General features: G+C 39.6%; 1 protein-coding gene across 6 annotated transcripts in view; it reads right to left on the bottom strand.

Moving 5' to 3' along the window:
• APP (amyloid beta precursor protein) overlaps positions 1-12,513 on the bottom strand; it is a 283,764-nt gene that overhangs the window by 76,429 nt on the left and 194,822 nt on the right. For all 6 annotated transcript variants that reach the window (XM_007966044.3, XM_007966048.3, XM_007966059.3 and 3 more), the window contains 2 exons: positions 11,253-11,327; positions 10,372-10,530 (listed from right to left, as the gene is read on the bottom strand). In XM_007966044.3, coding sequence (XP_007964235.2) covers positions 10,372-10,530; positions 11,253-11,327 — 234 coding nt within the window. The remainder of the gene's footprint in view (positions 1-10,371; positions 10,531-11,252; positions 11,328-12,513) is intronic.

Here is a 12,513-nt window from a genome sequence, read left to right as displayed (position 1 = left end):
CGAGCTTTGTTTAGTCAAACAGTGAAACTTATAAGCCCTTAATGACAAACAGAATCATTAGTACAACCCAGAAGGCGAAGCCCACAGTGTTGGTGACATCATAAACTAAAGATATTTTCAACTAACTCAGACCCTGACAAAGATTTGTCAAACGGTCTGATCATCCGAAAAATGTCAACTGTGACATATTCTTGACTTTTTAAGAGAGATTTACAGCAATCTGCTTTAATTTTGGACATATTCATACTTGGACTATGGCGGTCCTGCTTCATACATTCTCTAACTGGTTAGCCTATTCAAAGAAGAGTACATTCGCCTTTCTTTTAATTTTACCCTCTCCTCTTCCCACACCTAGTCAGTGTTATGACCTATTAGAAATTCTGAGTATTTTTGTTGATTTTAAAACATTTATGTAAGGAAACTCAAGGTAATGATGCTTAAAATCCAAATACCACCTAACATCTTTAAACTGGGATCCATGGTCAACTTTCACACAATGAATAAACCCCTTACAGCTTATGTGAGACTGTGTTTGTGTGTGTATGCGCGGGTGTTTCCAAGGTGAGGATACTCTGCTGCCCATCTGTTCTTTAGGGCAAATATCAGTCATACCAGGCAGGTGAATAACTACCGGGTCTTTAAATAACGTGCTATTTGTCTACAAAAACTAAATACTTATATTTTCATAATACATTTTCGTTCTCAAGGATAAAATGAACACATATATTAACATTACAATACGTATGTTTGCTGGAAGAAAGCAGAGCTTCAAACCATACGCTGCTATGGGTTTTAATAGCATCCTATGAAGACCTGTTTGCATTCTGGAGGCAGTGACTGAGCAGGGCTCCACTGTGGAGGGAATCTGGGTGATGAATATGGCCTCAATGGCACAAGACAGCTCTTAAGCTAATGCCTTTCCAGCATACTTCTTAATGTTCTATGTAATTTAATGAAAACCAGAAACCACTAGTATCTCTTGTTACATACTTCCCATTTGTATGTAGCAAGATCTGTTTGTTGAACTTGGTAAACACTCAGAAGGTAGGGAAGTAATAGCACTCAGTGGTTTTACTGAAAGAGCATGTATACCATTCAGCACAGTTTATAAGATTTTGTTCAATAAATGCTAATTCTCCCATCTGCCTTCCCATCCATTATTTGTTATTGAGTTTGCCCTTAGAAGTGCTCAAGCTAATGAGCTCCCCTTTGCTCACCAATGTATGCAGAACTCAACTAAAAATAAATGAATGGTGAACAAATAAAGATTAAATATGTAGGTATAGAACAATTATTTACTTTTCTGAAAGATGATTTTTTTGGCCTGGCAGTCTTTTAACTTTTAATTCCATTCTGATTAGCTTTATAAAATTTTGATTATATTCAAAACCTGCTGGTGGAATGCCTTAAACATTGTAATATTCATCTCTCCACATACCAAGAACTCAGCGAATAATTTTTAACTTATTTATTATCAGTTACATGGAGGTACAGATGTACCATATTTGCTTTGGAGATATATGCTATAAACATATATTTTACAAGATAATTTCTTTTGCAACGAAAAGCGATAAGTAGAAATAATTGGTTAGTTTTGGTGAGGGTAATTAGCAGTATCACATAAAAGCTCAAATTTAGTACCTCAATTTCTTTTTTGCTTTAGAAAACAAAGTTACACCAACACTCACATTGGTTAAAGTTTGGTTGAGTTGCAATCCACATCATATCATGGCTAAGAATTTATTTATGAGGTGGTTAAAACCTCCTCATGCCATCACCTGTCATTGGAGATACCTGTGGCAAAGCTCCCATTAATTCCTACCCTTGTTATCTCCAATGACTGCTGCTTTTTGTTGAACATTTATTGCTCTGCTGCTGAAATTTACCAAATAGCTTTGAGCAAAATCTCAACTTAGAGATGAAACCATGCTCTTTAATGAAGAGTCTCACACAATTCACGTTCTATCAAAGAATTCTATGAAGAAGTTTTCAGAGATCTCAGCAAAATTTAACATTTGGCTGAACCATTCAAAAATGAGAAAGGAAAGAAGGGTGCCGATGCTACAGAAACTGCCAACATTCTTTTTTGCTCAATTAAACTGAGAGCCTGAGTGCGAAGCAGCAGATACAAGCATGAAATGAATTTTAGTACGGATAAAATGGCTTCAATCGTAAGACACTGGGAAAATCAAAACAACACAACTGGCATAGATAAGTAGACAGATGTGCAGGAAAATGTTTTCTAATTCTCATTTCCCTCTAGAAAATGCAAAAGTTGTTGAAGTCAGAATAATAATCATGATACTGTCTAATGAAAGATTTAGGCTAAGTATCTGTAAAAACACCAAAAATCTCAGAATTACAAAGAAAGATTTGGCTGTGTATCCCTTATCTTTAAAACACTTCAATTCTTACTAATTAGGGGGTGCTAAGGTTTTCCAGACCTAGGCCTACAATAGAAAGTTGATTTAAATAAAAAATCCCTATCCAGCCTTTGGTTTAACTGTACAGGATCACATTAAGTCTAATTTCTCTTTAACAGTCAGGACATATCATCATCTTCTGTCTATGAAGGATAAGTAGAACCCTGAGAGTTACAAGAGGAAAGGCTCAGACAGCATTTAGTTCCTGTTTCATGAAGCTATGAATAGCTTGAGTACCAGCCCTAACAAAGCAAAAAGCAGGAAGTGCATGACTGTAGAGGGCAGGTCAAGAAATGATGAATGCTTAGCTTTAAGTATTCAATTTGGTAGCTTGGAGGCCTCCAAAGGTGATGGAAGTTTACCACGTGTGCTGCAACTCTGGAGAGGTGTTTAATTTTTCCAGGGGGAAAAAGTGCTAACTCCTTGATTTTCCAAAGAAAGACTTAGGAAAGTAAAAAGGTTAAGGGGTTGGTACTTAGAAGAGTCACTAGCCTTCAACAGATAAGAGTTTTTTCTGAGTGCAAAGATACAGCTCTGCTCAACTTTTTTTCCCATGGGGAAAACAACTGTTTTAATAACTGTAGTATTTCAAGTATTTATTTCATTTTTTAATTTTTAATTTTGGAACAGGGTCTTGCTTTGTTGTCCAGGCTGGAGTGCAGTGGCACCATCAGAGCTCACTACAGCCTTGACTTCCCTGGCTCACGCTCCCACTTCAGCCTCCCGAGCAGCTGTGACTACAGGCATGCACCATCATGCCTGGCTAATTAAAACAATCCTTTTTTTTTTTTTTTTTTTGGTAGAGATAGGGTCTTTCTATGTTGCCTAGGGTGGACTCAAATTCCTGGGCTCAAGGGATCCTCCCACCTCAGCCTCCCAAAGTGCCGGGATTACAGCCGTGAGCCACTACATCCAGCCCAAAGTACTTATTTTAAACACATGTGCATATATACATATGACTCTAAATATGAGTTGAATAATGCATTTTTAGGTTGACCATTCAATGTATTTGCCTATAGGTATATAATTAAATCAGAAATTTGAAACATACAGTATACTCAGACACAGGGACTCACAAAATGAAATTCATTAGTAGAACAAAGAATTCTAGCTGCACAAAAACAACATCTCATAACACTTCCATGTTTAGATTTAAAAACTGTGTAAAAGTATGATTTAAATCCGAGCTTCAAAGAGACTGAAAACAATCCACACTGTTTTGGAATCCCATGTTTGCAAAATCTGAGAATATACAGTAGAATTTGGTGAGGGTTAGAGAGAGAATTATTCTAAGTGATAACATCTACAGAATCTATACAAAGAACACTTTTGATTTACTTATATTCAAATAACACTTACTGAATACAGCTGTCCGCATTTTCGAGACAGGGTGGTAAGTAAGAGATCTCAGAAATATTTATGTATGACTCCTATTACAAGACGTGACCTTTTTCAGACAGCCACCAGCAAGCTCTGGATTTATGTCTTCAAGAGGAATGTATAAAAGTCCTCAAGAAGGGATTTAATTGTGCCTGTAATCCCAGCACTTTGGGAGGCCAAGGCGGGCAGATCACAAGGTCAGGAGATCGAGACCATCCTGGCTAACATGGTGAAGCCTCGTCTCTGCTAAAAAAAAAAAATACAAAAAATTAGCTGGGTGTGGTGGTGGGCACCTGTAGTCCCAGCTACTCGGGAAGCTGAGGCAGGAGAATGGTGTGAACCTAGGAGGCGAGCTTGCAGTGAGCCAAGATCACGCCACTGCACTCCGCACTCCAGCCTGGGCGACAGAGCAAGACTCTGTCCCCACCAAAAAAGAAGGGATTTACAATTTTCTTGTGCCTGCCAAAGTGCAGACCTAAATGCCAGGTCAAGCCATACAACATTAAAACTTAAATGAACACTTGAAGATGGTAACTTAATAAAAATGGCAGGTAGACTCCAGGCCTGTGACCACCCAGCCACATTTTATTACAAAGGAAAGATGTAAAGGTGAGTCATGGTGGCTCATGCCTGTAATATCAGCACTTTAAAAAGCCGAGGTGAAAGGATCAGTTGAGGTCAGAAGTTCAAGACTAGCCTGGGTAACACAACGAGACCTTGTCTTTACAAAAAATTTTTAAAAATTAACCACATATGGTGGAACGTCTGTAGACCCAACACTCAGGAGGCTGAGGCAAAAGGATTGCTTGTGGCCAGGAAGTTGGGGCTACAGTGAGCTATGACTGGGACACTGCATGCCAGTCTGGGTGAAAGAGCAAGACCCTGAAAGGAAAGAAAGGAAAGGAAAGGGAAGGGAAGGAAGGCAACAGGAGGGGAGGGGAGAAGAGGGGAGGGGAGGAGAGGAAAGAAGAGAGAAAGAGAGGGAGAGAGAGAGAGAGACAGATGGAAAGAGAGAGAAAGAAAGCGAGAGAGAGAGGGAGAGAGAGAGAGAAAGAAAGAAAGAAAGAAAGAAAGAAAGAAAGAAAGAAAGAAAGAAAGAAAGAAAGAAAGAAAGAAAGAAAGAAAGAAAGAGAGAGAAAGAAAGAAAGAATTCCGACGTAAGAATTTAACAGGAATCGTTAGATGAATCAACAACAGTGATCTGATTTTTGACAGTAAAATATTTCTTCCTAATCCAGTTTTTAATTTTTATTTCAAATGAACATGTTGTCTTATTCCATATGAAGTGATGCGGAGGCCCACAACAAGCATGATTACAAGCACTCTAAAATTATCCCCTTTGATAAAAGATGACACTTTGGCAAACATTCTTGCCACTGCCTTTCCTGTGATGGCTGAGGAGACTAAACTGAGAGTTTAAATGTACATTTGTTAAAGCCTCCATTCAGTCCTCATCTTATTTTTAGTCCCATCAATGTCCATTTAGCAAAGATCTGACTTCGGAGATTGGATTTTCAGCTGGAACGCTTCACAAGTGTCTGCTATGAAGATTCTGGTCTCAGCACCCACCACCCCCTCCTGCTCTGGCAAATGATCACACGGCTCCTCTCCTGAAAGCGTGTTCTCCAAAAAAGAGGAACCAAGGAGCTTTTGTTCTGCAGAGACACACAAAAAACTTCCTGACAAGAGCCTTGCTAAGATGAAAATGAAAACGCTAATATGAATATTCTTTTTCAAAAGCTCTTTGTTCAGAGAGGAAGCTTGTTCTAGTGAGAAGGCACCGCAGTGACTCGCGGCTCTACCCTGCCCCTTCCTAGCAGTGTCACCCTGAGCCAGCCACTCCATCTCCCGAGGTTGCAGTGATATCATGGGTAGAGCAGGGTCAATAGTATCTTACTTCTTGGAAGAATGCCACGAGCTCTTTAATGGCTCCTCATGGCTCTCTGTGCACTGTCACTTTATCCACAGAAAAATCAAAATGGCGAGGAAGATCAGTGCAAATGGGTGACTTTTTGGTTAAGTTGCATAAAATGCACAAACAATTCCAGCCAAGATTGAGTGAGAAGAACTGGATTTACCCTCCCGCCTGAACAACCAACAAATGGCCAATATATTCATATATAAACAATGTTTCTTTCTCCATGCCCCTCCCCCACCCCCCACCACCCAGATGGAGTCTGCTCTGTCACCAGACTGGAGTGCAGAATAAATGGACAATATATTCATACATAAACGTTTCTTTTTCTTTTTTTTTTTTTTTAGATGGAGTCTGCTCTGTTGCCCAGGCTGGAGTGCAGTGGCACAATCTCGGCTCACTGCAACCTCTGCCTCCCGGGTTCAAGCAATTATCCTGCCTCAGCCTCCTGAGTAGCTGGGACTACAGGTGTGCGCCACCACGCCCGGCTAGCTTTTTGTATTTTTAGTAGAGACAGGGTTTCACCATGTTGGCCAGGATGGTCGTGATCTCTTGATCTCATGATCTGCCCACCTTGGCCTCCCAAAGTGCTGGGATTACAGGCGTAAGCCACTGCACCTGGCATAAATAACGTTTCTGCAAGATACTAGACATCAAGTGAAGGACACTGATTCCTGAAAAGGGGAAACAAATGAGGACTTACAGCTGCCAAACTCATGGCCCTGAATTTCTAGGTCATGACTTCAGGTGGGGAAACCCACACAGAGTCTAGAGGACTCACAGAGTGGAGGACATGAAGTGTATGGAGAGACCAAGGTCACAGGACAGGCTGGTGAGGAGAGAGTGGCTCCAAAAGAGAATCCAGAGATGTGCAGAGTGATCCTTGAGAATACAGCTGAGTTATGATGGGTACATGAATGTGAAAGAAACTGAGGCCAGGGGGAAAATCACCTAGCATTAACAGTGCTTGGTGTTCACACAGGGACAGGAATAATGCCTCTTTCCACTAGTCAGATGAGAAAACTTAACATTCACGGCAGATGACTGAGAAGGGTCTTGCCTCACTAGTAAGGAATAACTAGCTCTAGGCTGATAATTGCTCCGATTCCACCTAACAAATCTAAAAATGCAAAGCTCAAAAGGATCAAACTGTTTCCAAGTAATTCGACTACATGACAGAAAAAAGCTCAAGAATATTACAAAAACACCTAGCATTCAACAAGCTTAAATTCAGGGTCTGACATTTAATAAAAAATTATGAGGTTGAAATGATACATGCAATCATAAGCATTCAAAATTGATTCAAAGTTGACAGACGTGTTAGAATTAGCAAACACGGATATTTAAAGAGTTTTCATGTAACAACTGTATTCCATAGGTTCAAAAGTTAAGTAAAGATATAGACAATATATAAAAGTTAAGTAAAAATATAGACAATATTAAGGGGGTTGAGCGGAGCCTAGGTCAAATTTCTATATATGATAACTACAGTATGTGAGGTGATAAGATGAAAAATGGCCAGATGGAATTAAGGGCAGATTGAACTATACCATGGCATATCAAAATTAAATTGTTAAAAACCAGTGGAATAAACTGTAAAAACAGAGAAAAAAAAAGGCATGTTATTTATAGAGAAATAAAGACATCAACACAAATAAGACAGCAGAAGCTGGGCGCAGTGGCTCAAGCCTGTAATCCCAGCACTTTGGGAGGCCGAGACGGGCGAATCACGAGGTCAGGAGATCGAGACCATCCTGGCTAATACGGCGAAACCCCGTCTCTACTAAAAAATACAAAAAAAAAACCTAGCCAGGCGATGTGGCGGGTGCCTGTAGTCCCAGCTACTCGGGAGGCTGAGGCAGGAGAATGGCATAAACCCGGGAGGCGGAGCTTGCAGTGAGCTGAGATCTGGCCACTGCACTCCAGCCTGGGCGACAGAGCAAGACTCCGTCTCAAAAAAAAAAAAAAAAAAAAAAAAAAAGCCACAGAGTATCATCTTCCAAGCATTTTATACCCAGCAAAAATATCTTTCAAAAACCAAAGGTATAAAAAAGACATTTTCCGTCAAAGCCAAGCAAAAGATTCCATCACCAACTTACATGCACTCAAACTTGTTTTTTTTTTTTTTTTTTTTAAAGAGACAGGAATGCCCTTTGTCACCCAGGTTGGAGTGCAGTCAGGCAATCATAGCTTAATGCAGTCTTGAACCCTTGAGTTCAAGGGATTTTCCTAGCTCAACCTCCTGAGTTGCTGGGATTGCAGACACAAGCCACCAAGCCCAGTCTCTAAGACATTTGAAAGGAAATCTTTCAGGCAGAAGGAAAATGATACCAGTTGGATCTGCACAAAGAATTTAGAGCATCTAAAATGGTGACTTCATAGGTAAACATATGATTTTTTTTTTTAAATTTATAACTCATTAAAAGATAACTGTCTAAAGAAAAACAACAATGTAGTAAGGAAAAAGTATGACAACAACCGCTTACAGAATGAGAGAGGGGAAATGGAAGTACTTTTTGTAAGGTTCTTATACTATCTGTGAAGTGGTATAATATCTCTTGAACGGACATAATATCATCGTGACAAGTTTAGAATGTTTTCTATAAGCCTAAAGCAACCAGTAAAATAACAAACTAGTTATAACTTACAAACCAACAAAAGAGATAAACCAGTAAAATAACAGTTGTAACTTACAAACCAATAAAAGGGATAAAATAGAATCATAAAAAATTTCCAATTAATTTAAAAAGAAAAAAAGAGGAAAAAGGAAGAACAAAGAAGAGACTGGACAAATAGAAAACAAATAGCAAGATGATAGATTCCGTCACACCATATCCATAAATTCATTCAGTGTACACGGTCTTCTCAATCCAAAGGAAAACATAAGACCCAATTATATGCTGCCTAAAAAAAAATACACTTCAAATATAAAGACAAATAAGTTCAATAAGGGTACAAGGATGGAAAAATGCCCCACATTAATATTAATCAAAAGAAAGCTGGAATAGCTTTATTAATATTAAGTAGATTTCGGAGCAAAGCATTACAAAGGATAAAAAGATCATTTCATAAGAAGAGGCTCAAAGAGGGCCTAACACCCCAGAACGTTTACGTACCTAGAAACATAGCCTCAAAGTACACAATGTAAAAACTGATAGCACTGTTTAGAAAAATAGACCAGTCCACAATCACAGGTATAGCTTTCAATATCCCTCGCTCAATGACAAACAGAAAGAACAAGCGGCTGGGCATGGTGGTTCACGCCTGCAATCCCAGCACTCTGGGAGGCCGAGGCGGGTGGATCACCTGAGGTCAGGAGTTCGAGACCAGTCTGGCCAACATGAAGAGACCTCGTCTCTACTAAAAATACAAAAATTAGCTGGGTGTGGTGGCACACCTGTAATCCTAGGTACTTGGGAGGCTAAGGCAGGAGAATTGCTTGAACCCAGGAGACAGAGGTTGCAGTGAGCAGAGCTCACACCACTGCACTCCAGCCTGGGCAACAGGGTGAGACTCTGTCTCATAAAAGAAAAGAAAAGAAAAAAAAAAAAAAAAGAAAAAAAAAAAAAAAGAACAAGTGGATATAAACCAAACGCTCATGCGCAGAATGTTCCTTCCATTCCAAGTAAGCTCTCCCACAGAATGCCGGTGAAGACATCTCTGCCTGCAGCACTCAACAAGCCTTTTTGGACAATGATCACTGAAAACCATGAATAAGTCTCATCATTGCTAATTTCATCACTGACAAACGCTTCCCCACAGAGAATATGGCCACTGCTCTGAGACGGACATTTGAGTTCTAATTCCTTCAGGTCCACTAAAAATTCTTACAACTCAGCCAAATCTCAACTTTCCTTGACCTTAGTTATGTAATTATACTTACATGATGAGGGGGCTGGGCAAGGTTACTTCTAAAATCCTTTGCTATGGTCTAAATGTTTGTGTCTCTCCCACCCCCGATTCATATGCTGAAACCTAAGCCACAATGTGATGCTTTTTGAGGGTGAAACCTGTGGGCAACAATTAGGCGTGAGGGCAGAGCCTTCAAGATTGACATCAGTACCCTATTAAACGGCCCCTGAGAGCTCCCTTGCCCATTCCACCATATAAGGATATAGCAAAATACAAACAAAAACAAAAATAAAAGATTAAAAAAAAAATTTAAGTTCTATGAACCAGGAAGCCAGCTTTCACCAGACAACCAAGTCTGCTGATGTCTTGATCTTGGACTTCTCAGCCTCTGCAACTGTGAAAAATAAACTTCTGTTGCTGATAAGGTACCCAGTCTATGGTATTCTGTTATAGTAGCCTGAAGGGATGGGAAGACATCCTTCCAGCTTTCATGTTCGAACCTGAACTATGCCATCAATTGTTACCACCTCAGGAATCTTAAATCAAGCCAGGGCTTGCACTGTGAGTCCCTGGGAATACTGTCTGGCTGCTCTGGGGAAGTGTGAGTGTCTACTGTGCAGAGATGGCCCTGTGGAGGCAGCTGCCCTGTGACCCTTTGACTTTCAAGATGGAATGGACAAGGGTTGAACCTGTGAATAACAGTGCTCAAGGCATTTCTTCTCATGGTTTCCAGTTCCCAGTCCCCACCCTTACTGTCTGTGCTGTGACCTGAAGTGGGAACTCGACCGCAGGGAGACCTACCCGAGGAGGAACGGCCTGCAGAGCAGTGATGTAGTTCTCCAGGGCCAGGCGGCGGCGGTCATTGAGCATGGCTTCCACTCTGGCCATGTGTGTCTCCACCAGCTGCTGTCTCTCGTTGGCTGCTTCCTGTTCCAAAGATTCCACTTTCTCCTGGAAATGCTGCCATCATAAACACATATGTCCATGGGGACTGAACAAGTAGGATGAAGCAGCAATTTCAAGTCTTCTAAAAAAGACATCCTATTCCATTTTCTTCTAGTGCTAAAAAGTATCCTAAAGACTGCATAGTCATTCCACATTTTGACTAACTCTGCATGTTTTATAGGTTACGTCACTTTTCTGCACTCTCCAATCCACATCAAACCTACTTTTTCATTGAAAATCAGTATTTCATAGGCTCTCTGAAGACTGATTTGACTAATAATAACACTGGATAAATATATGCACTCTTAAAACTCTTATATTAAAAAAATTCCTCTCTTACTAAAAGTACCTCAAGTAATTGATCATAATAAACTCTTGGTTTACTTAAGGTAATTTTGAGACTGGTTTAAGTCAAAAATTCAAATTCTCATAATTTTTGCAGGAGGGAGAAGCAGCAGAAGATTGTGGTGACTGAAAAGATGTATTGTTAATAAAAAGTAGATTGCAAGTTACAATGTGAGTTTTATGGCAATGAATTATAACTTGAAATAATTGGGAGCAGATACAAGGCAGGATTTAAGCAACTCAATTACTAGACAATGATTAAGAACAGTTCAAGTTCATGGGACGATGAACAATCACGCCTGAGGTGCTGGCAGATGCAGGTAAACCTGCAGACACTCATTAAACAGACTGCTGGCCTGTGATGTTTGGTAGGAAATGGGTTCAGATTTTACCTGGATGACTGCCTTCTTATCAGCTTTCGGCAAGTTCTTTGCCTGACGTTCTGCCTCTTCCCATTCTCTCATGACCTATAAATTAAAAAAACATTTGAGTTTAAAATCATCAGTTCATCCTTTGAATACAGACTTAATAGGATGGATGATTATGTCTTTCTTCTATTTTTGTCATTTTAGATATTTAAAAAATGTATTACATACCCATTCCTATTTGAATAATATGTGACCTCCCACTAGGATATATACATAATTAATCACAGCAGTATATTAAACATATATGTTCACATTTACTGCAGGAATACAGCCTTTTGAGTCAAGGTTGGTCTTTTTTTCCCTAGAACTGAGTGACAGTCATTTTATTTGATGTGAACAAACACCAACTATTCATAGAAGGCATACACTAACTGAACAAGGTCTTCCAATATTTAACTGAAACATGTAAGTTTTACTCTCTTATGAAAGCGACTGAAACCATTTTAAACTATATATTTTGACTTTAAAAGAAAATATGACATTTTGTGTGTGTGTGTGTGTGTGTGTGTATGTGTGTGTGTGATGAATACAATGCCAAAGAGAAGTATATAATGGGGGAGAAAAAGAAGACTTCTGCTGTCTGATATCCTAAGACCTATCCCCCTTTAAAGAACTGATGGGGAATTAAGGCCCTTTAAGCTTGCCGATCTAAGTCATGAACAGCAAGGATTACTCTAAGTCCTTCCAAAAACTCCAAGAAAACATATAATATTCTGAATGCAGAAAAAATGTATTTTTTAACAAATAGCTCTAATTTAGTAATCAACTGCTATGGTTTGAATGTATCCCCTAAAAAGCATGTGTTGGAAACTTAATCCCCAATGCAACAATGTTGAGAGGTGATTCAGTCTCTGTCCTCATGAGTAAATTAGTTTCATTATGGGGAGAGTAGGTTTGTTATTGTGAGAAGTGGGTTGTTATAAAACTGAGTTTTGCCCTCCTCTCGCCCTTCTTCCTTCCACCATAAATGATACAGCATGAAGGTCCTCAGCAGATGTCAGCACCATGCTCTTGGACTTCCCCACTTGCAGAACTGAAAGCCGAATTTTAAACTTCTTTTTCTTTACAGATTATCCAGGCTGGGGTATTCTATTATAGCAACACAAACTGACTAAGATATCAGGTGAATGTGTTTTGTAGGAAATCAATGCTTCCTGCATGGATTTCCCTGAGTGAAGTGCACTCATTAACCTGATAAAAAAAGTGAAAGACTGTACCTCTGTAT

This window comes from Chlorocebus sabaeus, chromosome 2, assembly GCF_047675955.1.
Source record: "Chlorocebus sabaeus isolate Y175 chromosome 2, mChlSab1.0.hap1, whole genome shotgun sequence".
Classification (NCBI taxonomy): Eukaryota; Metazoa; Chordata; class Mammalia; order Primates; family Cercopithecidae; genus Chlorocebus; species Chlorocebus sabaeus.
This window is presented reverse-complemented; position numbering and strand designations above follow the sequence as displayed.